At 35.5% G+C, this 27,815-nt stretch overlaps 1 protein-coding gene across 3 annotated transcripts in view; it reads left to right on the forward strand.

Moving 5' to 3' along the window:
- The first annotated feature begins 3,725 nt into the window (after nucleotides 1-3,725).
- Nucleotides 3,726-27,815, forward strand: part of LOC127873842 (cysteine-rich motor neuron 1 protein-like) — an 83,257-nt gene continuing 59,167 nt past the window's right edge. Inside the window, exons 1-2 of one of the 3 annotated variants that reach the window (XM_052417897.1) lie at nucleotides 4,203-4,355; nucleotides 18,602-18,659. In XM_052417897.1, coding sequence (XP_052273857.1) covers nucleotides 4,335-4,355; nucleotides 18,602-18,659 — 79 coding nt within the window. In that variant the 5' untranslated portion in view covers nucleotides 4,203-4,334. Of the gene's footprint in view, nucleotides 4,356-4,499; nucleotides 4,600-18,601; nucleotides 18,660-27,815 lie in introns of those variants that run through there. The other 2 variants (XM_052417895.1, XM_052417898.1) reach the window with 2 other exon arrangements.

Raw genomic sequence — 27,815 nt, forward strand, 5'->3', positions numbered from 1 at the left:
TGTTTAATGGGACAATGTTATCTATCTTAATCATGGGAGAATGTTGTCAATCGTTAAAGTGGAAGAATGTAATATATCTTAATCATGTAAGAATGTTGTCTAGCTTTATCATCAGAGAATGTTATCGATCTTTGTAATGGAATAATGTTATCTATCTTTTTTATGGTAGAATGTTGTCTATCTTTATCATGGGAGAATTTTATCTATATTCATCATGGGAATATGTTATATATCTTAATCATTGGAGAATGTTGTCAATCTTTAACATGGGAGAATGTTGTCCATATTTATCATTGGATAATATGTTATCTATCTTTATCATGGGAAAATGTTTTCTATCTTTACCATGGGAGAATGTTGTTTGTCTTTATCATTGGGGGGATGTTACATATTTTTAACATGGTTTTTTTCTTCATCACGAGAGAATAATGTTTATCTTTATCATGTGAGAATGTTGTCTATCTTATCATGGGAGAATGTTATAAATCTTTATAATGGGAGAATGTTATATATCTTTTTCATGGGAGAATGTTATCTATCTCTATCGCAGGAACATGTTATAAATCTTTATAATGGGAGAATGTTGTCTGTCTTTTTCATTGGAGAATGTTATGTATCTTTATAATGAGAGAATGTTATCTGTATTGATCATATGATAATGTTGTCTATCTTAATAATGGGAGAATAGTATCTATCTTTTTTGTGGGAAAATGTCACATATTGTATCTATTGAAGAATGTTGTCATATCTTTATCATGGGAGAATGTTGTCTATCTTTGTCATGAGAGAATGTTATGTATCTTTATCATGGGAAAATAATATATATATATATATATATATATATATATATATATATATCTTTATCATGGGAGAAATTTATCTATCTTTATCATTGGATAATGTTATCTATCTTTATCATTGGATAATGTTGTCTATCTTTATTACGGGAGTGTGTTGTTTATCTTTATCATATGAAAATGTTGTCTGTCTTATCATATGAACATGTTATATATCTTTATCATGAGAGAATGTTGACTTTCTTATCATGGGAAAATGTTGTCTATCTTTATAATCGGAGAATTTTGTTTATTTTTATCATGGGAGAATGTTTTCTATCTTTTTCATGGGAAAATGTTATATTTCTTTATCATGGGAAAATGGTGTATATTTTTATCATGGGATAATCTTGTCTATCTAATCATGCGAGAATTTTGTCTACCTTTAAAATGGAAGAATGTTATATATCTTTATCATGGGAGAATGTTATCTATATGTATCAAGGGAGAATATTATTTATCTTTATACTAGGGGAATGTTATATATATTTATAATGGGACAATGTTATCTATCTTAATCATAGGAGAATGTTGTCAATCGTTAAAATGGAAGAATGTAATATATGTTGCCTATCTTTATCATGGGAAAATGTTATATATCTTTATCATGGGAGGATTCTGTTTATCTTTATCATGTTAGAATGTTGTCTATCTTATCATGGGAGAACGTTATATATCCTTATGATGGGAGAATGTTCTCAATCTGAATCGTGGAAAAATGTTATATATCTTTATCATGGGAGAATGTTGTCGATCTTTATCATGGGAGAAATGTGTCTATCTTTATCATTCGAGAATGTTTTCTATCTTTATCATGGGACAATAGTATATATCTTTATCATGTGAGAATGTTATCTATTATTATAATGGGAGAATGTTATCTAACTTTAGCATGAGATAATGTTGTATATCTTTTTCATGGGAGAATGTCATCTATCTTTATCATGGGAAAATGTTGTCTATCTTTATCATGGGAGAATGTTGTTAATGTTTATCATGTGAGGATGTTGTCTATCTTATCATGGGAGAATGATATGCATCTCTTTAATGGGACAATGTTATCTATCTTTATCATTGGAGAATATTATATTTTTATTGTGGGAAAATTGTTATATATCTTTATCGTGGGAGACTGTTCTCTGTCTTTCTTTCTCGTGGGAGAATGTTGTCTATTTTTATAATTGGAGAATGCTATCTATCTTTATCATGGGAAAATAAAAGCTTTATTGTTGGCGAATGTTATCTATCTTAATAATATGATAATATTATCAATCATTATCATAAGATAATGTTGTCTTTCTTTATCATGTGAAAATGCTGTCTATCTTTTTCATGGGAGAATGTTATCTATCTTTATCACGGGAAACGGTTGTCTATCTTTATCATGGGAGTATGTTGTTAATCTGTATCATGTGAGAATGTTGTCTATCTTTATCATGGTAGAATGTTATATATCTTAATCATGGTAGAATGTTATCTATCTTTATAATGGAAGAATGTTATCTATTTTATCATGGGAGAATGATGTCTATCTTTATTTTTGGAGAACGTTATCTATCTTTATTATGGAAAAATATAATATATCTTTATCATGGGAGAATGGTGTCTATCTTTATAATGGGAGAATGTTATCTGTCTTTATCATGGGAGAATTTTATCTATCTTTTCATGTGAACACGTTGTCTATCTTATCATGGGAGAATGTTATTTGTTTTTATCATGGGAAAATATTGTCTATCTTTACCATGGGAGAATGTTTTCTAGCTTTTTCGTGGGAAAATGTCGTCTATCTTTATCATGAGAACATGTTATATATCTGATATGAGGAATTTTGTTTATCTTATCATGGGAGAATATTGCCTATCTCAATTATGGGTAAATGTTATCTATCTTTATCATGGGAGAATGGTATCTTTCTTTATCATGGGATAATGTTATCCATCTTTATCCTGGGATAATGTTGTCTATCTTTATCATGGGATAATGTTGTCTATCTTTATCACGGGAGAATGTTATCTATCTTTACAATGGGAGGATGTTATATATCTTAATCAAGGGAAAATGTTATTAATCTTTATCATGGGAAAATGTTGTCTATCTTGATCATGGGATAATGTTGTCTATCTTTATAATGGGAGAATGTTATATATCTTTATCATGGGAAAATGTTATAAATCGTTATCTTGGGAAAATATTGTCTATCTTGATCATGGGATAATGTTGTCTATCTTTATAATGGGAGAATGTTATATATTTTTATCATGGGAAATTGTTATTAATCGTAATCATGGGAGAATGTTGTCTATCTTATCATGGGAGAATGTTGCTTATCTGTATAATTGGAAAATGTTATCTATCTTTATAATTGGAGGAGGATGTTTACTTTATAACTGGATCATGTTGTTTATTTTCATGATGAGAGGATGTTGTTTCCTCTTATGATGGGATGATTTTGTCTACTTATATTTTGCGAGGATATCGTTTGTTTTTAATATGAGTGCAACATCCATAACTTAATGATCGACCAACGCATTATTTAAGTGACACACCACTATTTTTAGTTTACCTTAATTAATTGTTGTTCGTGTAACTGATTTACGAAAAAATACGCATATAATATAATTAGAGGTGAACACAATTTAAAAGACCAGGAGTACAAAAATCGAATTCGATCGCTCGTAAATGAAACTGCGATAGTTACATCAAATTCAATATAGAATAGTATGCATGTATCGTACGTCTAGTTTGTATCCTAACCGAGTATAAATCACGCATAAACCTTTTCACGTAAAGAAAGTATATTTGCAGCTGATAAAGATAATAAATTGCAGTTAATTCGCTGTATAGCCTTACGAATACACTACCTGATTTCTATGTAAATACCGCCCCCAGAGCTTGCCTATTGGTCAACTCCAGCAGTTTGTTTTCTTTCTCAGCGAGAAATAGTATAATTTCATGAACGACAGTTGTCAATTTATTGTATTAACAAAAGAGGAATAGAGCGGTGTTACAATTAATTCGGGGAGTGGATTTCTGAATAACGCTTGTTTAAATCAAAATATGTTTGCTACATTTCTGCTCATATACCAACATGTGCTCTTTAAATGTTGTGTGTGAAATATAGAAATTTGTATAATGTAACTCTCAAGTTTTCTTTATACTTTATGTGGATCTTAATTTAAAGTTACTCCACAGAAATGAAAGTAGCAACTTATTCCAGATTACACTATCGTAGTGTGAGTGCTCTGTTGCTAAGTTTGATTATTTCGTGTGTGTTTGCTAGTTCACCAGCATTCGATCTCTGCACGTGCAACATTCTTACGTGTACAATACCGGACACGTGCGCGCACGGCCTCGTGCTGGACCAGTGCGGATGCTGCATGACATGTGCACGTGGTGTGCACGAGTCATGTGGGGGAGGGCCAGACGGACCGGGTGTCTGTGGACAAGGACTACTGTGCGTGGTTGGGGCTCAACCGGGGGACCTCGTGACCGGAAATGAGCGCGGCACGTGCCAAGGTAAGAGAGGCTTGTTGATTGGAAAACATAACTAGCATAAGGTCAGTGTACGTGACTGCGCTTGCTGGAGAGTACCCGACTTCGTACATATGTATTGACACCTGAAGACTTTATTATTTTGTGTGCATGTAGCATGATGTTCCGGGGCATCATAATGTTGTTTGCAACGTGAGCATGTTTACAGTTGCAGAACTGGGTCGGTTGTGTTTAAAACTACGCAGAATGATGTCCTTATCTAGATAAAGTGGGTCTTCATTAGCGTGTGTTTACTGTGGCTTTTACTTTACATCGAAGGTCATTTGATTTGTGTGCAATATGGACGAGATTTAGAGTTATATTAGATTTATGTAAATGACTATTTTTGCGTATAAATACGTTCTAGCGCATATATTCATTCAGTATTCCAAATGACAAATCCATTTCGAGTTTCTTGCAAATGCCTATGTATCCATATATCGAGGTGTACGTGATAACGTGAGCCAGAACGTGATAAGTGCGCTTTTTATAAAAAATCACTTTTTGCACGTTTAAAAACTTATTCGAATGTTCTTCAATATATTTTAATTGTATTCGAAATACCGACATATGTGCTGTATGTAAACAACTGTTTAGTACAATGAAGATTGTTACAACTCCTTACTTTAAAGTCAACACTTTAAATCACCTGCTGACAGGTGACAAGTTTATTTCTGCAGCTAGAATTCCTTCATGAATTTAATCATTTGGTAAAACTGACTTGTTCACAGATTTTTATGTTTGCTTATAAATCTATAATCATGATTTGAATGGGAATCAAAAGCTTGCATAGCACTGCGCCACAAATGTTGAAATATAATGTTGAAAATTATAAACTAAAATTATATCAGTTATCCATGAACTTTCTCAATTATAAATTATACTTTATAATTTTATCTGTTTCCAGCGATGCGTATCCATTAATGAACCAACATTTAAAACATAAAGCATGTGCGTAAAGTGTTGTCCAAGATTAGCCTGTGCAGGCCGCAAGGACAACACTTTCCACATAGACTGCAGGCCGCACAGGCTTATCAGGGACGACACTTACCGCCTAAACATGTTTTTGCTAAGAAGTGTCTTCTTTAAACTCAAAATGAAGAAAGTGTCGTCCCTTATTAGACTGTGTGGACTGCACAGGCTAATCTGGGACGACACTACGCACATGCATTAAACCCGCTTTTCACAGAGCACAGCCCAAATGTTTATTTATTTTCTGTTTAACATTGGTATGTTAACTGCAGACTAAACTGGCAGTGTATATACCATTGGACATTGATAATTCACTGCTGGGCAGTTGTTTTCTCTGTAACTATTAAAAGTTTGAATTGAATACTCAACAGCATAAACATTAATTTTAGCGTATTTATGTGCATGTTTTTTTCCCATGTGTGAGAATAGCTGGTAAAAGGCATTGCTTTTTTCTCAATTATTGTAATATTAAACACTGAACGTGTTGCCAGGAAGTAATCAGTGTGCAATGAGTCAGGGACATGAACTCGGGACCTCTAATTATGAAGGTGTGTGCTCTACAGAGTAAATGAAGCTTACGGGACCGCTTAAATAACAAATCACCCACCCTTCATGTGCCCTCTCATTTTCCACAACCAATCAATATATGGCAAATTTATTATTGAGAGAGCAATTTTCATACTGATTTATGATCAAATATGACGTTTTACTTTTATATGTGACCTTGACCTTTTGGGTTTGGTGACGGCTGGTGCAGTTGCAACACGTTGTCTTTCGATGATTAATATTTATGCCAAGTTATTTTAAACTCCATTTATATTTGGAAAAGTTATATCAAAGACATGAATTTTTGGACGACTGTTTGACTGCTATACATGCCACTTTCTTCCAATGGAGAGAGGGGGGGGGGGGGGGGGGGGGGGTTGGCTAAAAAAGCAACGACAATCATTTTATACTGATTAATATTTCTTTTAACCCTTTACCAGTTAGATTTGTATTTTGACGCATTTGTAGTTCGCCAGAAAGTCAAATTTAATGAAAGTCTTCTTATTTGATACAATTTGTAAAGGCTTTATTTCCAACCCTTAGATGATACTGGTGAGCAGGCATAAAACCTGTTCAAACTGCTAGTTACTTGCAGGCTGTTCTGGTATTATGCTGTTTGCACATAGCCGTTTTCACTTTGTTAATCTGAGTGGGAATGGGTTAAAGAACAATTATCGACAGAATATGTAAAATAGATAACGGATGCATTGGACAAAATTACATACATGAAATGCAATTATCTACTCCATACAAAATTTAAAGAAATTAAGAAGAAATAAAAATAATTACTTTAAATAAATATATTTCACAATCCTCATGTATTTTTGAAAAGCAAGTGAATGCAAAAGCAGCCTGTGATGGTTTCTTCTGCCAATTATTGGGATTTGTTATGTCTATAAATCAATTAAGACTGTATTAATCCTTGTGAAAATTGTCTGATGAGATTATGATATAGTCTTTGAGTTATTTAATTCAATTCCATCCAATAAGCAGTGGTTGAAGATTACCGGGTATATGGAAGTAAAATAAAAGGGGTAACCAAATTTAATATATACACCCTATGAATGTTATCTAAGAGCAGAATAATAAGGGTTTGTTCTCTAACTCAGTAAAAATCGTAAAAAGAACCTTTGATAATTGTATGAAAGCAGATAGGTAGGATTGATTAATTTGCCCTTTGAAAAATTCTGGATGCTGTAATAGGGGCTTATTAATGACTTCCTCAACCCAATTTAATTCAATCCAAAATATAGACATCTACATGTGAACACACTTCACTATCAATCTGCATTAAAATATTCAACATACTGTACTTGTCTGCATATAATGTGGGATTACAGAGAATTACTCATTATACCAATTACCAAAGGTAATGGGGGCTATATAGGAGTCACTTTGTTGGTCGATCTGTCTGTCGGTCTGTCCAGAAAGCTTGTCCGGGCCATAACTAAGTTGTTAATCGTGAGATTCGGCACATTTGTTCACCATCATTGGGCGGTGTGTCGTGCGAAAGAATTACGTCGATATCTCAAAGGTCAAGGTCACTATTTGAGTTCAAAGGTCAAAAATGGCCATAATGAGCTTGTCTGGGCCATAACTTTGTCATTTATTGTGAGATTTTAAAATCATTTGGCACATTTGTTCACCATAATTGGACGGTGTGTTACGCGAAAACATTACGTCAATATCTCCAAGGTCAAGGTCACACTTTTAATTCAAAGGTCAAAAATGGCCATACATGAGCTTGTCCAGGCAATAACTATGTCGTTCGTTGTGAGATTTTAAAATCATTTGGCAAATTTGTTCACCATAATTGGACATTGTGTCCCGCGAAAGAATTAGGTTGATATCTCCAAGGTCAAGGTCACACTTTGAGTTCAAATGTCAAAAATGGCCATAAATGAGCTTGTCCAGGCCATAACTATGTCCTTCATTGTGAGATTTTAAAATCATTTGGCACATTTGTTCACCATCATTGCACGGTGTGTCGCGCGAAAGAATTATGTTGATATCTCCAAGGTCAAGGTCACTTTTTCAGTGCAAAGGTCAAAAAAGGTCATAAATGAGCTTGTTCAGGCCATATCTATGTCGTTCATTGTGAGATTTTAAAATCATTTGTTCACCATCATTGGACGGTGTGTTGCACAAAAGAATTATGTCTACATCTCCAAGGTCAAGGTCACAAATTGAGTTCAAAGGTCAAAAATAGCCATAAATGATAATGGCATACGGTAATAATTTTTAAAAATCGCCATACATTAGCTTCTCTTGTTTTGTAAAGACAGCATGCAAAATAGTCTGTGTCAATGCGGCACGTGGGGGTATACGTCACATCTGTGACAAAGCTCTAGTTGTGCTTGTAGACTTGTTGATCTGCTAGAACATGCTCTGGATTTCTTGCTTAAAACTTTGAAATGATTAATGATAAGAAACATTTTTTTTAATCATGACTTTTATTCAATATTTAATCAGTGTTGTGTAATAACTTAATATAAAATTATAAAACCATGTTAAATGATTGAATGAAATAGCATTTAAATATATTTAATTAAATCAGTATGTAACACTTGTCATATGGTTTAAAATACATACTCATTGAAATAAAAAATGATAAGTTATCAAATATTAGCAAATAATAGTCAAGTTCCATGAAATTAATTTGTACTGTTTATGTAATTTGGAATACAAATGTTATTTAAAGTCATTTGTATGCAAGAAAAAAGTCATTCACATGAATATAATATTAATAGAAATTCCCTCACTCTGAGGAAACACATTGGCGTTTAATTCTATTAGGGACCTTTCCCCTTTTGGTAATTTGACAAAATATTTAAAATTGTTTCAAATTCGCAAATTTTCCTTGTAGTTAAAATATTTGTGAGGAAGCAGTAATACTAAACATTAATCATGCCGATTTAAAAACCTGAAAATTACAAAGCGTTGTAAAGGGAAATGATTGAATAATTTGAAGAGTTCTGTTGTTGTCGTTAAATTTTGTGACACTACGAGGATTGCTTTCATCAAGTATAAAATAAATTACTCATTGTATGAGCACAGATGGCCGAGTGGTCAAAGGGTTAGACTTTTACTCCAGGACTCCAGGGGTCAGTGGTTCAAGCCTAGTTAAGGGTTACTTTTTATGCCCGCCTTCGAAGAAGAGGGGGTATATTGTTTTTGGCCTGTCTGTCTGTCATTGTGTGTGTCTGTTCCAAAACTTTATTTTTCAATATTGAAGATAGCAACTTGATATTTTGCATGCATGTGTATCTAATGGAGCTGCACATTTTGAGTGGTGAAAGGTCAAGGTCATCCTTCAAGGTCAAAGGTCAGATATATAGAGGGGCATAGTGTTTCACAAACACTTGTTTTTCTTTCTTTAATTTTATTCATGTATTTTACTGGAGCTTTTTAGATCCGATGTTAACATTTATCAATATAAGGCATTAATTAAATGACAAACTTCAAAATCTGTAGAAAGGTCCCTATAAAACTAGCGCATTTGGATGTTAATGGGAAAAACTGGCATCTTGATATCTCACCTTCATTGCCTTTCAGATGCCAAACTATGACATATTTGTAGTCAGAGAGGGTCTGGTCACATATATTAAGCTATTGTACTTGTGCATCTGATGGATCTAGAATGCAAGACCTTGTAGATAAATATGGAAGATACATTTCATTGCTGTTATGCAGTTTTTGATGTGCTATAATTGCTTTTTGGTATGAAATTGCGGTTATTGTTCAGAGCATGGTATTATGTAGGAATCTTGACATGTGAATCATAGCACATAGGGGTCTAGAAATAAAGTAACCTATATAAGCGTGTTTTTAATCTGTCCAGCCACTTTTGGTTACATCCTTAATCCCTTGGTGTCCATCTTTGTTAAAACATCAACATGCATTGAGGTGATAAATTTCTGCTGTAGTGTCAAGCAGGGGCGTAGATAATGGGGGGGCAGGGGGGGCGGCCGCCCCCCCAATATTTCGGCTAGTCATCGTTATATAAATAAATGTAAAATCCCAAAAAAATCGCCGCCCCAAAACCAGTATTTTTGTAATCACGCGCCGTCAGTGCAGAAGCCATGTGTCCCCTAGGTAAAATAATGGGATGGTTGGAACCTCTTAATGTTGATGGCAACATTATTCAGAAACTATAATGTTTATTTAAATTGCCTGGCAAAACAACCCTTCTTCGAAACTGCTTGAATCATAAACACACTGTCAGTGCTAATGTCTTCACTGTTTATCTCAGACTGCAGAACATTCCAGGAATTAGACAGTAATGACCATTAGTATCATGTCAACAGTCTCTGCAATCAAATACGCGTGAAAAACATTCATTAGTTTGAAAATATTTTTGTTCTCTAAGTACATCAGTTATTATTTGATTAGAAATCATTGAAACAATATCATATATGTAATTGTTTAATGTTCAAAATGAGTATTCCTAATCAGCCTCGAAATTTTGCGTTTCCTAAGCGTACATTCGGGAAGAAAAAGCCAGAACAGCGTTCATTCCAATCTTGTTGGTTTGATTCCTTCACATGGCTCCACTACGATGAGGTATGTATATTAGTATTAAATTTTAATTTGCGATCGTTCTTATCTTTTCTGAACCTAACGTTGATCTAAATACAAACGAAATTTAGAAAAAAAGGCACAACATACAAAAAATACTCGTATTGTAAAAAAAAATGTTGCTTAATAATGTTTCTTATTATTATCATTAATATTTAACACAAAATTTATTACAATGTTATTCTTTTCAGAGCCGGGACCTTGCGTTCTGCCACCTCTGCATGGCGGCCAAGAAGTTGGGCAAGATCGGCAACACGAAGGTGGACGGCAGCTTCATCAGTGATGGCTTCTCCAAATGGAAAGCGGGTACCGAGAAGTTCCGGAAGCACGAAAAAAGCGAGTGCCACAAGGAGGCGGTCGAGCGACTGGTGACGCTTCCCGCCACGACGCGTGACGTGGGGGAGATGCTGTCAGCGGGGCACGCTAAGGAGAAGGCCGACAACCGGAAGCAGCTGCTGCAAATCCTACGCAGCATACGGTTCCTCGCACGCCAGGGCATCGCGCTACGTGGGCACGACGACGATGAGGGGAACTTCATGCAGCTGCTACAACACCACGGGGAGACGGACAGCTCTATTCTCGCGTGGCTGGAACGGAAGCGGGACAAGTTTGTCGCCCCTGATATCCAGAATGAAATACTCCAGCTCATGGCACTGCGCATCCTCCGTAAAGTGGCCAGCGACATCAAGACAAACGAGTTCTACACAATCATGGCTGACGAGACAACAGACAAGTCCAACCGAGAACAAGTGGTGGTAGTCTTCAGACACGTGGACGAGGACTTAAATGTGCACGAGGACTTTGTTGGGTTTCACCAAGTAAATTCCATTGACGCCACTACACTGACGTCGGTCATAGAAGACACTCTTCTAAGAATGAACCTATCCTTGAGCCAGTGCAGAGGGCAGTGTTATGACGGGGCCAGCAACATGACCGGAGCGAAGCGTGGTGTGGCGACCAACATCTTAGCAAAGGAGGAGCGAGCTGTGTTCACGCACTGCTACGGACATGCACTCAATCTGGCCGTTGGGGACTGTGTACGTCAGTGCAAGCTCTTGCGCGACACCATGGATACAGTGCATGAAGTCTCCAAACTGATTAAGTATTCACCAAAGAGGGACAGTACCTTACAGACCCTGAAGGAGGAGATGAGCCCCGATACCCCTGGTTTCCGTGTACTGTGCCCCACGAGATGGACAGTGCGTGCAGCAAGCCTGTGTAGTGTCTTAGACAACTACACTGTGTTACAGACCTTGTGGGACACCTGCTACGAGCAGACCAAAGACTCGGAGATCCGTTCCAGGATAGTAGGCGTGCGGTCCCAGATGGAGAGCTTCGACCTCTTCTTTGGTGTCCATCTGGGTTACATCATCCTGCGACATACAGACAACTTGAGCCGCACCCTACAACAGAAGGACATGTCCGCATCAGAGGGTCAGGCAGTTGCTTCAATGACGGTGGAAACATTGACCAGCAAGCGCTCCGACGATGCCTTCGACAAGTTTTGGGTTGACGTCAACAGCCAGCTCGATGACGTCGACGTAGGAGAGCCAGTGGTTCCCAGGCGACGCAAGATGCCGAAACGCTATGACGTTGGAACCGGGGCCCACGAGTATCCAGCCACAGCACGTGATCGGTACCGCCAGGTCTACTTTGAAGCATTCGATTTGGTGATCGCGTGTATCAAGGACAGATTCGATCAGCCAGGCTACAAAACCTACAGATCCCTCCAAGACCTTCTGGTGTGCTGCGCCTGTGGTGGTGACTACGCCACTCATCTGCGGAGCGTGATGGACTTCTACAGGGACGACTTCAACGAGCAGGCGCTCACCACTCAGCTGGAGACGTACCAGGTCGCCGTACGGGACAAGAAGGTCAAGACCATCACGGACATTGTCACGTTCTTGCGCGACTTGTCTCCTGAGTCTCGCCTCTTTTTCTCGGAGGTGATGCGCGTCCTCCGCCACGTCCTGGTAATGCCCGCCACCAACGCCACCAGCGAGAGGTCCTTCTCCGGCCTGAGACGCCTGAAGACGTACCTCCGGACGTCTATGACACAGGAGAGACTCACCCACCTCATGACGCTCCACGTGCACAGGTGTGCTACCGACGCAATGGACTTGTTAGATGTTGCCAATGAGTTCGTCAGTGTGAATGAATCACGGTTAACTATCTTCGGGAAGTTTTCATAGAATGTGACACTTGGCATTAACATTACGCGAACAGTGCATGATAAATTGTGGCTTAAAAATAAATTATCCGTAATTTTTGTTTATTTAACTTAATTTAATAATATTTATTCATCCTGGTTCAGTATTTTAATAGTGCTCGAAATGTGGATACATTCTTTACTAATCATGTCATATTGTATTGGTTGTTGTGTATTTTCATGTGGTTATTTATAACACTCTCCCATTTTCAGGTGTTAAATATGTCCATCAGTAATAAAATATATCCGTTGTGAATGTAATGTTAATGTTTTTATTTTTCATATCACTTGTAAAACTCCGTCATTAAAATACATAAACATTTACTTAATTTTATGTTGTAATTAGAGTTTTTGGAAAGAAAACAATAACATTTATATCAACATGAAAGTTCCCCAAAAACGCACCATTTTAATTGTAATTGTAATTTTTTTCGGAACCACGGGAGAGGACAACCCTCTCAAACGAACCTCTTTATGTTCCCAGTACAGAAACTGGACCGCCCCCCCAATGTTGGGAGGTTATCTACGCCCCTGGTGTCAAGCCAATGTCAATTTCTTACATTTTCAGAAAAAAAAGAAACACTTGACTTTATATTCAAATAAATTAACGATGTGACACTGGAAGACACACTAAAAACAGGGTTGTTTACAACAAATTTACCATTGATGATCATTAACAGGGAAATAAAATAGTAAAAAAACAGCAGTTTATTTCCTTTGTTCGATTAACTAATTTAAATATTATTGTGCTACTTTTCTTTATTGTGTTAATCCTCTAAAACATACTTTATTACTTGTAAGATGTATATAAGAGTTTGGTTGTGCTTCTCTCTTCAACTGAAGTCTTCTTGGTCTATGCACACTTAACCCCTTTCTTGCATGATTTTATATTGTAAACTAGAAATGGCGAGGCAGAGGCCGACGCGTATCCCCATGCCGCATGTTTGACCCAGGGGCGCCCAAGGGTTGGTAATGGGGCCATGCATTAAGTTGAGATTGACCGTATTGTCATAAGAGAAGTTCAGTATCAATTAGAAGTGAATCGGTGTAGAAATGAAGAAATTATAGTAAAAGACAATTTTGGGTGGGTGTGGCCTATTATGGGCAGGGCGCCCCAGGGTTGGTAATGGGGCCATACATAGTTGAGATTGACCGTATTGTCATAAGAGATGTTCAGTATCAATTTGAAGTAAACCGGTGTAGAAATGAAGAAATTATAGTAAAAGGCAATTTTGGGTGGGCGTGGCCTATGTGGGCGGGGCGCCCCAGGGTTGGTAATGGCGATATGCATAGTTGAGATTGACTGTATTGTCATAAATGAGGTTCAGTATCAATTTGAAGTGAATCGGTGTAGAAATGAAGAAATTATAGTAAAAGGCAATTTTGGGTGGGCTTGGCCTATGTGGGCGGGGCGCCCCAGGGTTGGTGATGGGGCCATGCATAGTTGAGATTAACTGTATTGTCATAAGAGAGGTTCAGTATCAATTTAAAGTGAATCAGTGTAGAAATGAAGAAATTATAGTAAAAGGCAATTTTGGGTTGGCGTGGCCTATGTGGGCATAGCCTATGTGGGCGGGGCGTCCAAGTGTTGGTAATGGAGCGATGCATAGCTGAGATTGACCGTATTGTCATAAGAGAGGTTCAGTATCAATTTGAAGTGAATCGATGTAGAAATGAAGAAATTATAGTAAAAGGCAATTTTGGGTGGGCGTGGCTTATTTGGGCGGGGTGCCCTAGGGTTGGTTATGGGGCCATGCATAGCTGAGATTGACCGTATTGTCATAAGAGAGGTTCAGTATCAATTTGAATCGGTGTAGAAATGAAGAAATTATAGTAAAAGGCAATTTTGGGTGGGCTTGGCCTATGTGGCCGGGGCGCCCCAGGGTTGGTAATGGGGCCATGCATATTTGAAATTGATCGTATTGTAATAAGAGAGGCTTAGTATCGAATCGAAGTAAATCGGTGCAGAAATGAAGAAGTTAATGTAAAATAACATAAAAAAATGAGTGAAAATCTCTGACCCGGCCCCGCCCCAACCCCCATCACTTTTGACCCAGGGGTCAGATCAATATTCTGTCACTGTCACCGTCGCACATATGCTCATAGCTTCCATGTATGTAAGTTTCAAGGTTCTAGTGCTAATAGAGTAGGAGGAGAAGGTGGCCAGGACGGAGGGACAGACGGACAGCCGCACATCACCACAATATCCCCACTTTTTCTCCGAAAAACGTGGGGATAATTAAAGCTGTACGTTGCCTTTAACCCATAAGTAACATACTGCTATGGAAGGTTTAGTGGTAGTAACATAGTTCTATGGTAGCAATTTTACTAGTAAAATAGTGCTAGAGTATCTATGGTGGTAGTGACATAGTGCTATGATAGCTATAATAATGTAAGTAACATACAGCTAGGGTAGCTATGGTGGTAGCAACATAGTGCTAGGGTAGCTATGGTGCTTGTAACATAGTGTAATGGTAGCTATGGTGCTGGTACCTTAGTAATAGGGAACATTTAGTGCACATTGTTAGAGAAGCTATGGTAATAGTGTTAGAAAAACTGTAAGGGTAGTAACATAATGGTAGGGTAGCTAAAGTGGTAGTTACATTGTGCAAGGGTAGCTATGGTGGTAGTAACATAGTTCTGGGCTAGCTATGGTGCTTAGTTATGTATAGTTTTAGGGTATCTATATTGCTTGTTACATAGTGCTAGGGTAGCTATAGTGGAAGTAACGTAATGCTAGGGTAGCTATAGAGCTAGTAACATAGTACTATGGTAGCTTTGGTGGAAGTAACATAGAGCTAGAGTAGCTATGGTGCTAGTAACATAGTGCCAAGGTAGCTATAGTGGTAGTAACCAGGGATCATATTGTTGTCGGTTTTGTTGGTCCTTGACCGATTGAGGTCATGAAAGACCGATTGAAAATCCCAAACAGTCGGTCTGATTCTGTTTGCTAAAATTCCCATGTCATGAAATCGATTACACAGTGCACACCCTTATTACATTCTTATTTCGATTAGGTGTGATAAACCATTCGCTGCAGTCTCTAAATCGGTCAGGACCAGATTATTGCACGTCAGCCTACTAGTATCAGAGTATGGCCCCAAGCATCGAAGATTCACGCGGCTGTGTATTAGTCATGCGTGAATAACCCCGTGTCAATATCAATCGATAATTTCACTGGCTTATGTCACAATCGGTCCGTAAGGTGTACTTGTCCAGGATAAAATCGTTGACAGTTACTTCGGAGATACAAAACTCGATGTTATCCTCGTGTAAATTGTGCATTTCATGCATGATACAGTAAACTGTCATATAAACAAAGAAGAAAATCGGATATTTTGCAATAATTGTGGGCGGACCTTATACACTGAAAGCACGCGCTGTAATTGGACAAAATATGCTGATACATTTTCCACCAGCGTAATCGTTCGGCAATAAATAAATAAAAGTCGCGGATCTGATCGACAGAACAGCCGAAAGTTTTTATGGACGGAACTTCACATAAAATAGTACACAAGAAAAATAATATACATTGTATAAATCTTCAGTAAAAGTCGTGTAAGAATCGAAATAATTCGTGTTCTTTATTGTTTGTTGTTGAATAACCCACAACCGAAAATTTAGATGCGTGGTTTCAAATAATTTAATCCCTTAGTAAATGATAAAACAAAATGAGAAAACTCGTATGTTCCGTTTAAAAGTAATGCCTTAGGGAATTTAACTTGTACATTTTATTATACCATCTTCATGAATAGCAAAATCAATGGTATATATTTTAACGTAATTTGTCATGATTTCGGATATAAATTTTCGAACACATTTTCCCCATTTAAATCCGGATCGATTGATGTTGCGGGAAAATATGATCCCTGGTAGTAACATAGTGCTAGGATAGCTTAAATGCTAGCAACATAGTGTTAGAGTAGCTGTAGTGGTAGAAACATAGTGCTATTGTAGCTATGACGGTAGTTACAGAGTGCCAGGGTAGCTATGATGGAAGTAACATAGTGGTAGCTCTGGTGGTAGTTCTATAGTGTTTTGATAGCTTTGATGGTAGTAACATAGTGCCAGGTTAGCTAAAGTGTTAGTTACATAGTTCTAGGGTAGATGTACATGTAATGCTATATAGTAACATAGTGCTAGGGTAGCTATAGTGGAAGTCACATAGTGCTAGAATAGCTATAGTGCTAATAACATAGTGCTATGATAGGTAGTGTGCTAGTAACATAGTGCTAGGGTAGCTATAGTGCTAGTAACACAGTGCTAGGATAGCTATAGTGCTAGGATAGCTATAGTGCTAGTAACATAGTGCTAGAGTAGCTATAGTGCTAGTAAAATAGTGCTAGAGTAGCTATAATGCGAGCTACATATTGCTACTTAGCTAAGGTGGTAGTAGCATAGTGCTAGGGTAGCTATGGTGCTGTTTACATAGGCCTAGTGTTGATGGTTTAAGCAAAACGCAGATGCATAAATGACTCAGTAATACTAAATTTTAGCTTGGCAGCATCAAGAACTTAGTGTTTTTTTTTCATTTTCCCTTTTGTTAATCTTTATCGTGTTGTTGCAGTGATTTTTTTCCTTTTATTTGTTACAGCCTGTGCTGTTTTGAATGGGAAAATTATCGCGATAAACCATGAAATTGGGAAAAATAGCGCGATAAACCATGAAATTGGAGAAAATAGCTTGATAAACCTGGTAATTGGGAAAATGAAACATTATAAAAAAGATTTAAATAAAATTAAGAGTTAAATTAATATGTTTAATTTGTTTACCTTTCAATATCTTGCATTTGACATCCTCAGTTGAATGCTATTTCAGTAAACTCGAATATTTTTTGTTCTTATCTAAAATGATTTCTTATTGTAATGATATCTGGTAAGAAAGCAGATTTGTATTACAGTGTTGTGGCTTACAAATCTCATCATAACACTTTAATAGCCATCAAGATATATCGTCCAGTAGAAATATAAAATAAACAAACTGCATGTATATTTAAATTGACATCATTCTGTGCCAGCCTGTAATAATGTAACCACTTTATGTTCACAAGTCTTTCATTTCAGACATGATTAGCACAGACAAATTACAATCCTGGTATTCTCTGTGTTTTTTTCTGTTACACACTATTTGCAAGAATGTATTTTGGCTGCGTGTTCAGACATTGGGGAAGCCTTTAATTAAACAATCCAAGAATCTTTGTCATCTGCTCAGCTTGCATTTTGGGGCTGAGAACAGTCAGACATAATATACTTACAGGCACTGTTGTCTCCCCTGCCAGCATTAACCCTTTCCCACCCAGAAGCATAGTTAAAATGACTATGTGCATACAGCATAATACCAGAACAGCCACCTAAGGGTATCACGTTTAAACGGTCGCGTTTCGTGTTTTGCTAAAAAATGTTTACAAAAACAGTAAACGTTTAAACAACAGTCAATATAAACAGAATCCATTTTAGTTCATTACATTAGTTCATTTACAAACTAGATGTCTTGAATTTTTAACGCCCGTCGGCACGAAGTGCTCGAGAAAATTTTCCCGCCATTTGTTGAATGAGCATGCTCTGAATAGTCTTGAACATTCGATGCGTGTCGGCATGAAGTGCACGAAGAAATTTTCGCGACATTTCTTCTTATGCATTCATTTTAGAGATATGAAAACGAGACAGGTCGCCGAAAAAATCTCCCTATTCGAACATTTTTACTAAAATTGAAGTATGCATCTTTTGATGTACATCTTGTTTAGTACAACATTGAAAATTTTGGTTGGATATGAATTAGTCTTTGTTACAAAATATTACGGCATGTAAGTAGACAAAGTGTTACCCAATGGTTTGACAACGACAAGAACAGTTGGTTTTTATATGAAGTCATTGCGCGAATGGGATATGCACTGAACATAAAATCCTGAAATAATTACTACTTTCAGTGTGGAAATGCGATGGCACCGATGTTTTTAAAACAGACACAGGGATACGGTTTAAACGGTAACGTTTTGTTTATTTCATTTCGTTTAAACGTTTAGAAAAATCTGTTAATGTGATACCCTTACAGCCACCAGAATAGCCTGCGAGTTACTTGCAGACTGTTCAGGTTTTACGCTGTTTGCAGCTCATTAGTATCTAAGGGTTGAAAATGAAGCCTTTAATACTTGAATTTAGTGAGAAAGGTCTTCAATTAAATTTAACTTTTTAAGGGACAACAAATGTGTCAATATGCTTACTAAGTGGGAAAGGGTTAACCTTGATCAGAATGATTGTTCTAATGACATCTTAACCAGGTTCAAAAATGCCTCTGGGTACAATGCAATGTCAGAAGCCACACTTATTACACAAACATTATGAAAGCTGTTCTAAACTCACTCACTTCAGAAACCTGGATTAGATGAGCGATCTCGGGCCACTAGCCCTCTTGCTTATTTTTGATTATTGCTGTTTTAAAAATTATGTTGCCACAAAAAAAAAAACAAGATATTTTGTAGCTATTCTTAAATATTAATCTTCAATGCGCTTATAATGCATTTTAGTAGTGTTAAACTCTTACTGCTTTCCTAGCAAATAAAAACATGAATAAATAAATATGACCAATATTGACAATGCATGTGTTGAAGAATTTCATAAACACAAAAGTCTGCCATTTTTACGGAAGGAAGTGTACTGCAAGTTATTGGACAGGGGTTTTCCAACTGAATGTGCGTTAAGGAGGTAACTCAATGCGCGCGTATGTGGCACTGTGCATATTCAATTACAACAATCAATGACCTTTGGAATTAAAGTAGATTGAATTCAACTGGATACAAAGCGATTTTTTATTTCATCCTACTGTAAAGCAAAAAAACATGGTCTAGGGATGCATAATCGGTTCCTCTTAAAGGGACTGTCAACCACGAATGATGAAAAAAGAAAAGTTCTAAAATACCGTATTTTTTACAATTATTAGTCTATGTTGATTAAAATATCACGACTGGTATATTACATTACTTGAAAAAAGTTCATATTTTTAGTATATTCGGTGATGAAATTTCGCGATGTGAAATCGAAAGTATATCGCGAAAATAGGTGACATAACGATATACACTATACATAACGCACATAGATTGATCATTTTATATATTAGATATATACAATTCACTTCACATGCACAATTTGCATTCATGGGTTTACCAAGTGACGATGATGATCAATCTACTGGCGTTATTTATAGTTAACTGGTAGTTACCTGGTAGACATACCCGGTAAAATTTATTACCAAATATACTGAAAATATGAAAACATAACAACTTGTTTCAAGTAATGTAATATACCAGTCATGATATTTTAATCAATTTAAACTAATAATTGTAAAAAAAACGGTATTTAACAACTTTTCTTTTCTTTGTCGTCGTTGTTGACAGTCCCTTTAAGTGTCCTTTGTCATATTGTGTTTAATGTATGCGTACAAATATGTTATGTACTAAGTTTTTCTGAGAGCCCCTTTTATACCCTTACTTGTAAGTTCTGAAATAATTATCAAATATGGCAAAGTGTTGATATGAAGGCACTGATGCATAAGCTAACATAAGACCAAGCCTATTAGCTTTGTAAAATTGCTTCAATTATGACATCACTTTGAATTGCAGCACATGGGCTCTACAGGCACACTTTTCATGCATGTCAAATACTGTGTTCTGATTGGATAATACATTTATTTCTGCCTTGTAGACTTCACCAAGTGGAGGAGCTATTGGTTGATCTTGGGAATATTTCTCAGAGTATTCATATTCAACATGCAGGATCAAAGGCACTAATGTTCCCGGACAAGTCACTCATGCGATTTGTTTAGAAATAAATAAATAAAAACACTGTTTTTGCCGTCTGTTTATGCACAATGAAAGATTGTATTGCCTCTTGTCTTAAACTTTTGCAAAGTTGCAACAATTACAAATGGCTGTAGGAGCCCTGCTTCGATTTGTATATGTTAATAAAAACTTAAGTGATAATTATAATATATTGCTGTACAGATATTCATGAAGTTGCTGTGATATGGGTAACATGGCATTTTGAATCATAAATATTATTGACAATTTGAAATTGTAATGAGTCTTATAAAACTAGCTCATTTTGAGACATGTGTATGCTTTTGTAATGTAATAAAGAGTTTTCATGTTAAGAATTGATTTGCTAACAACTTCTGTCCACCAACATATACTTAAAATTCCTTAATGAAATTGGAATGCTGGTTGAAATGTGTGATAATTAATGAACAGGCTATTAAATTGCAACTTTTCTTGTCCAGTCCTGTAAGCAGTCAGCTATTAAAATTCAATTATGTAATGTTATCTCCACAAGTTGGAGAAGTGCATGCCACTGGATGTTTAGAAATACTTCTTTACTGATGTTGGTTATTTGTTTGGTTAAATTTAAGATGTGTTTACCTCCTTCTTTAACATTTTAAAACCTTTGGTAACAATGCAAATAAAAGGTGAAAATGATCCGCTGAAGTCACCTATTCAGCAATGGTGTCATTTAATGATGGCTTATGTCTTTATGCGGCATTTTTCTCAGGTTTAAAAAATTTAATGTGTCAAAATAATGGTTGACTTTGAGGTAATTGCACGTTTGATTCAAGTTTTATTGTCATTTTTGTAACTTACATAACCTTGTTGGAGTTTGGTAAAGATGAAAATCTGAGCATCAGAATTAAAGGGTCTGTTTGCGTGATTTTACCCCAATAATGGAAATTTTTGAGAGAAACAAATCTTAAGACAATACATACAAATGCTATATGAAAAGTGCAATGAAGACATAGAATCACATGCCTTGTTTCGATTTTATTTGCAATAAAACAACATGCACTTTTGCATTGAAAATTTCTATTTGTGTGGAAACTCAATATGTGCACTGATGAAAGTTGAAACTGGCAATGTTTTGTTTTAAGTTGTTAAGGTTTAGTAAACTAATTTATATTAAATTAAAACAAATAGTTCAAATAAAATGCCTTACATTATATAAGATTAGTGTTAAGAAATCCCATTTTTATGATTTCTATATGAACCCTAAAACCGATGAAATTCTTTCTATCAGTCTCATATATGTTTGAGTTGGTTGACAAGAAATATCTTTAAAAACATATTCGGCATAAATTAAAAACATAAGAGTTCAAAATGGACAATATTATATAATTGCATGTAGTTTAATTATAAACTAAATACACAGTAAATCCAATATAACCGTCATGACTGGGTCCATTAAAGGGGCCTTTTCACGTTTCGGTAAATTGACAAAATTGAAAAAAATTGTTTCAGATTCGCAAATTTTCGTTGTAGTTATGATATTTGTGAGGAAACAGTAATATTGAACATTTACCATGCTCTAAAATATACATTATATGCATGTTTTGACGATTAAAAAACCTGAAAATTATAAAGCATTGCAACGCGAAACGATTGAATAATTTGGAGAGTTTTGTTGTTGTCGTTAATGGATGTGGATGCTACAAAAATTGCTTATAGATAGTATAAAATGCATCGCAAATTAAGCGCTGATAGCCGAGTGGTCTAGGCGATAGACTTACTCCAGGGGTCAGTGGTTCGAATCCAGTTGAGGGTTACTTTTTTTCTTTCTTTAATTTTATTCTTGTTTTTTACTAAAGCTTTTTAGATCCAATGTTTACATTTATCAATATAAAGCATTTAATGACAAACTTCAATAAATGCTAAAATCTGTGAAAAGGCCCCTTAAAGCTAGAAGACTGCCTTATAAGTGGATTAGCATTTTAAATTCTGAGCTCATTTATTCAATAAAATGATTGCCATATAATGCTGTGTTGTCATTCGCTAATACATGCGTATACATTCTACCTATCGATAACTGTATACGTACTACTTTCTTCTAATGTGCTTATCAATCTGATAATCCAAAATACATACCCATCAATTTTTTTTTATAATACTGGCTATTTATGACAATAAGTGTGTTTTAGATTTTCATAAACACAAACATGCGCCATTTTTCAAAAGTGCAAATAGTAAAGTGTATAGTGCATTGTGAGACAGAGGTTTCATTGGGCACTGTTCAGATTTAATTATAACAACCAATGGATAACTAAATTAAATTTAGAATGAATGCATTATGATGCAAAGCAATCTTTTAATGCCTCATACCCAGTCATGCCAAAAAAAAGTGCTTCTGGGGGACTTTGTGAAAACCAGGTGAACATGAAAAACAATTTCTGTCTGCATGTAACTAAATAGTCTTGATTACTTATCTATTAAATTTGCCTGCTATGTTTTCAATTGCATTTTAACAGACAATATTTTTATACATAATGTTGCTTACAAAAAAACAATGATAGGAAACAGTGCCCTGTTAAACTTGTCAAAGCTGTCAATGATTTAAAAGAGTGATGGCACATAAATACTTACAGCATAAGATCATGAAACACGGATAAACACATGCTATTTTTCACACCTTTATGTGCATCAAACAATGAATAATCATACTTTTACTATCAAATGTCCCAGTAATTGTTATTCTCTAACTTATTATAATTGAGCAATTATTCAATCAGCAAATCGGGAGCCTCATTATTTGAATATCAAGAAAACGCCCGAGACTGAAATGGAAGGTTGGGGAAAAAACAGGAGCCATGGCAAGACCCACCTAATTATATCGGTTTCAGAATTATAACAGAGGGCGTTATATTGGATTTACAGTGATGCTTACTGACACAGATCACTTATTTATCTTTTATCTGTCATAGGCGATTTATTTAATTATTATAACTTTAAAAGTTTATTGCATACACAGTTTATAGGATTAAATATGGTACATGCGCCCCCTGCGAAATGTTGTTCTGCAGTTCACGAATAATTTGTGAACAGTTCATGAACTGTTCGTGAACTGAGTTCATGAACTGTTCACGAATAGTTCGTGAACAGAAAATGAGCCACGTCTGTGAAAAGTTCTTGAAATTTTAGTTCATGAACTGTACATGAACACTAATGGCATGAAGTGTTCATGAAATATTCTTGAAACCTAATGGCATGAAGTGTTCATGAACTATTCTTGAACCCTATGGCAAGAAGTGTTCATGAACTATTCTTGAACCCGTGTGGCATGAAGTGTTCATGAACTATTCTTAAACCATTATGGCATGAAATGTTCATGAACTATTCATGAACATCAATGGCATGAAGTGTTCTTGAACAGTTCATGAACAACACAATTCTTGAAAAATTCTTCAGGGTTTTGCTGTTCACGAACAGTTCATGAACATTTTCCTTCTATTTTTCAATGGCTCATTTTCTGTTCACGAACTGTAAGTGAATAGTTCATGAACCGTAGTTCTTCAAGAGTTCATGAACTGAGGTGGCATGAAGTGTTCATGAACTATTCATGAACAAGAATTTGTCAATTTATGCAAAGGTTATCATAAGTGTTACTAAAGCTCAACAAACAGGTCAGGGTAAGAAGAAACAAGTCTTGTATTAGCACTTAACATATTGATAGCAACATATAACAATAATTTAAATATAACACTAATAACTGAGATACAAGTGGTTTGATAATACTCTTTAAATTTCATAACACAACTTTGCACTATATGTTCATGAATAATTCATGTATTGAAAAGATTATGAATAGTCTCATTTTCAGTTCAAGAATCATTTACTAATCAATGGTTTCCCTGAAATGGTTACACTTACAGTGCCAAAGAACTTGAAATGGAACCAATGGCTGATCAGTTCAGCCGGTAATTTATTAAAGACTTACATTTTCAAATATAACAAAAACCATGTGCCTTCCGTTTCAACTTCCTGTGCACACAATATTCTTTCTTTGTAAAAACAGCAATGCAATGTACATTGAGTTCTTGATATCATCTTAAACTGTTCTTGAAATAAGATGTCCTTAAAACGTTCTTAAACTTGTCTTTTAAGTCTTCCAAGAACAATGACAGATCCTTTTAAGAACATATTGGATTCTTAAAAAGTCCATCATACGTTCAAAAACATTGTGTAGACCTGTTTAAGAAAATCAGAAGGAAACATGTTGTTCAAAAAAGTTCTTAAAGTGTTCAAGAATAGTTTAAGAATAATTCCAGAACAGGAAAGGTCCTTAAAAAGTTATTGAAGTGTTCCTGAAGGCAGTTCTTGAACAGTTCTTGTACAAATGTTCTTAAAATTCTCTAGAACAGGTCAAGAACTCTAACTTACAGTGGTGAAAGTACTATGCATATTCATACTAACTTCACAGGTTTCACAAATCTACAAGATTTGTATGCTAGACATTTCAATATTACTTTCAAAAATATGTATGAAACATCTAGCACAAAGGAATTCATGAATTATTCATGATGGATCCTTAAAGTCTGTCTCAGAAAAGTCATAAGAAATACTTGTGCATGAAATGTTCATCACTAAGTATTTATGGTTAGATGAAGAACTGTTCATGAACTTTGAAATGTTCAACAATAATTCATAAACAGTTCATGAACATGTCTTAAGAACAGTTCATGTCCAAAAGTTCATGAACCAAGCTCAGGAACTTTTTCAGAACCGTTCATGAACAGTTCTTGATTGGCTTGAAGTGTTCATGAAATCATGAACAACATTTCGCCGGGGGACCTCTCAATGTTTTCACGTATATCTAAGTTTATATAATTTATTCATACCATCCCAGCTGTGTCTATTTAATAAAGAAAATATTCTTCACGCACTCCTGCAATTGAAAATAAATCTCACATATGTACTGTGTGTAGATAATTAAACCATTTTCATGACAATTTATCATGACACTATATTATTTTGATACTTTTTTTTCTCACAATGGAAATAAGTGTCATTAACCGATGGGTTTTCAGTTGTTTCTTTCCCTAGAATTTGTGTTATTTCATATTTTGAAAGCAATACTGTGTAATAGTTATAAGACATTTAGTGATAGTCTGTTCTCCCATCCCATGACAATTTACTAATCAAGAACTGACTGTTAAATTTTGTAAGATTGAATGTAATGCATAATTGTTACTGGACCAAAATCTGTCTTATGAACATGTAGAGAATAGTTCAGATTTTTACTACACTGTTACATAAAATGTGCTGTACTTCTTCATTTCCAAAAGGACTCAGTGGTGACGTTTTTGGGGGCTTTCTTTCAAATCAGCCAATGAAATATTTCTTTCAAATGAGCCAATGAAATATTCAGATTTATTCATTCGGGTCTACTTGTGGAAAATTTCTTCAGCATTTCATCAGCTGTTGATAAATGTCATTGAAAGTAAAAAACTGGGTAAGATAGCTTCACCAAAAAGAGTTATAATAATAATAGAATTTTCATCTGGTCTTTGGTGAGATCATTAACTATAGATGCATTAAAATAATTCATCCACGACGCTCTGTACAATGTGTGGGTGTTAACCTTAATAACCTTGCTTCATTTGCAAATAGATAAATGCCAATACCATTGATATTTGTTCACATATTTTATTTCCTTTTTCTTAATTTTTAGCTCACCAGTGTCACGAAGTGACACGGTGACCTTATGTGATCGTGTGATGTCCGGCGTGCATGCATGCGTGGGTCCGTCAACAATTTGTTTGTGTGCACAGTAGAGGTTACAGTTCTCATCCAATCATTATGAAATTTGGTCAGAATGTCAAATTTGATGAAATCTGGGTTGGGATTGTATTTGAGTCATCTGGGGTCAAAAACTAGGTCACTAGGTCAAATCATAGAAAAACTCTGTGTAGACAATAGAGGTGACAGTTTTTATCAGATCTTTATGAAATTTTGTCAGAATGTTTATCTTGATGAAATCTGGATTGGGATTGAATTTGGGTCATCTGAAAAAAAATCACATTTTGTGAAGCATAACCAACGCAGTACACAAGGAATGTTTTAACACGAACACAGGCTTATTAAATAAAGTATTTCACATTGCCATGAGCAGCATACAAATTTGTCTTTTATGCACTAGTTGAAATTCTTAAGGGAGATTATACAATTTGTTTATGTGTTAAATTGTAATATATTGATAAAAATATGTTAAAATAACACAAAATAGGCAAGAAAAATTATACATTGAAGACCAATTTCATAAAATGCAGCAAAGACAAATTAGCGCACCAAGCCAATTGTGATGAAGATATTTCGTACATATTTTCCTACCATAACCGAAGCATTTGTCTTTTTATTAGGATCGGAGTTAGTGTTTGTGTGTCGTTATATATAATGAATAGAATTCGTTGCAGGAAATCACAATGATCCATACAACTTAATTTAGATTCACATCGTACATGTATGATATACATGCTTGTGAATTCGACTGTACGGACATTTTCCATTTCAGAATTTAATAACTGGCTAATTTCGCATTTTTCGAAACATGTTCTTCTTAACTTTTATTTTAATTTATATTGTCATATATGTATAATAAAATTTTTACACATTTTATATAAATTCATAAATATTTGACAAAATTGTAAAATCTCCCTTTAAGAAAAATTGTTTTAAAAAGCTCATTGAAAAAAAAGCACCACTTTCTGGCGTGTTTACATCCATTAACATTAAATTGGGAACACCACATAGTCATGTGGTCCTGCACCCTCAGGTATAGTACAGGTTGTAGAGCAGTATAACTATGCATGTAACAGTCAACAGAGCCATGTCCCACTAATATTGTGCAACCTGAGAAACAAATATTTATTAAGTACCTTTTCACTTGTGATTTATTCAGATGAAGTTTAGCATGGAGATTGTTTGACTGGGAGTTGTATTATATTCCACTTTATGCAGGTGAGCTGTAATCATGCTAACATAAGGGTATGGTGAACTAGCTTTATCTCTTTATTTTCTTATTTTTATGCCCCCGAAGGAGGGCATATAGTGATCGGACCGTCCGTCTGTCCGTCACATTTTGTGTTTAGGTTTCGAAAAATGCTCATATGAGTTCTATGTCCCTTCACATAGCAACTTGATATTTGGCATGCATGTGTATCTCATGGAGCTGCACATTTTGAGTGGTGAAAGGTCAAGGTCATCCTTCAAGGTTAAAGGTAAAAAAAACATGTATCAAAGCGGCGCAGTAAGGGGCATTGTGTTTCTGACAAACACATCTCTTGTTTGATAACATATTACCAATTTGGTGAAGTTTGGATGAATTCGA

Source organism: Dreissena polymorpha, chromosome 3, assembly GCF_020536995.1.
Source record: "Dreissena polymorpha isolate Duluth1 chromosome 3, UMN_Dpol_1.0, whole genome shotgun sequence".
NCBI lineage: Eukaryota > Metazoa > Mollusca > Bivalvia > Myida > Dreissenidae > Dreissena > Dreissena polymorpha.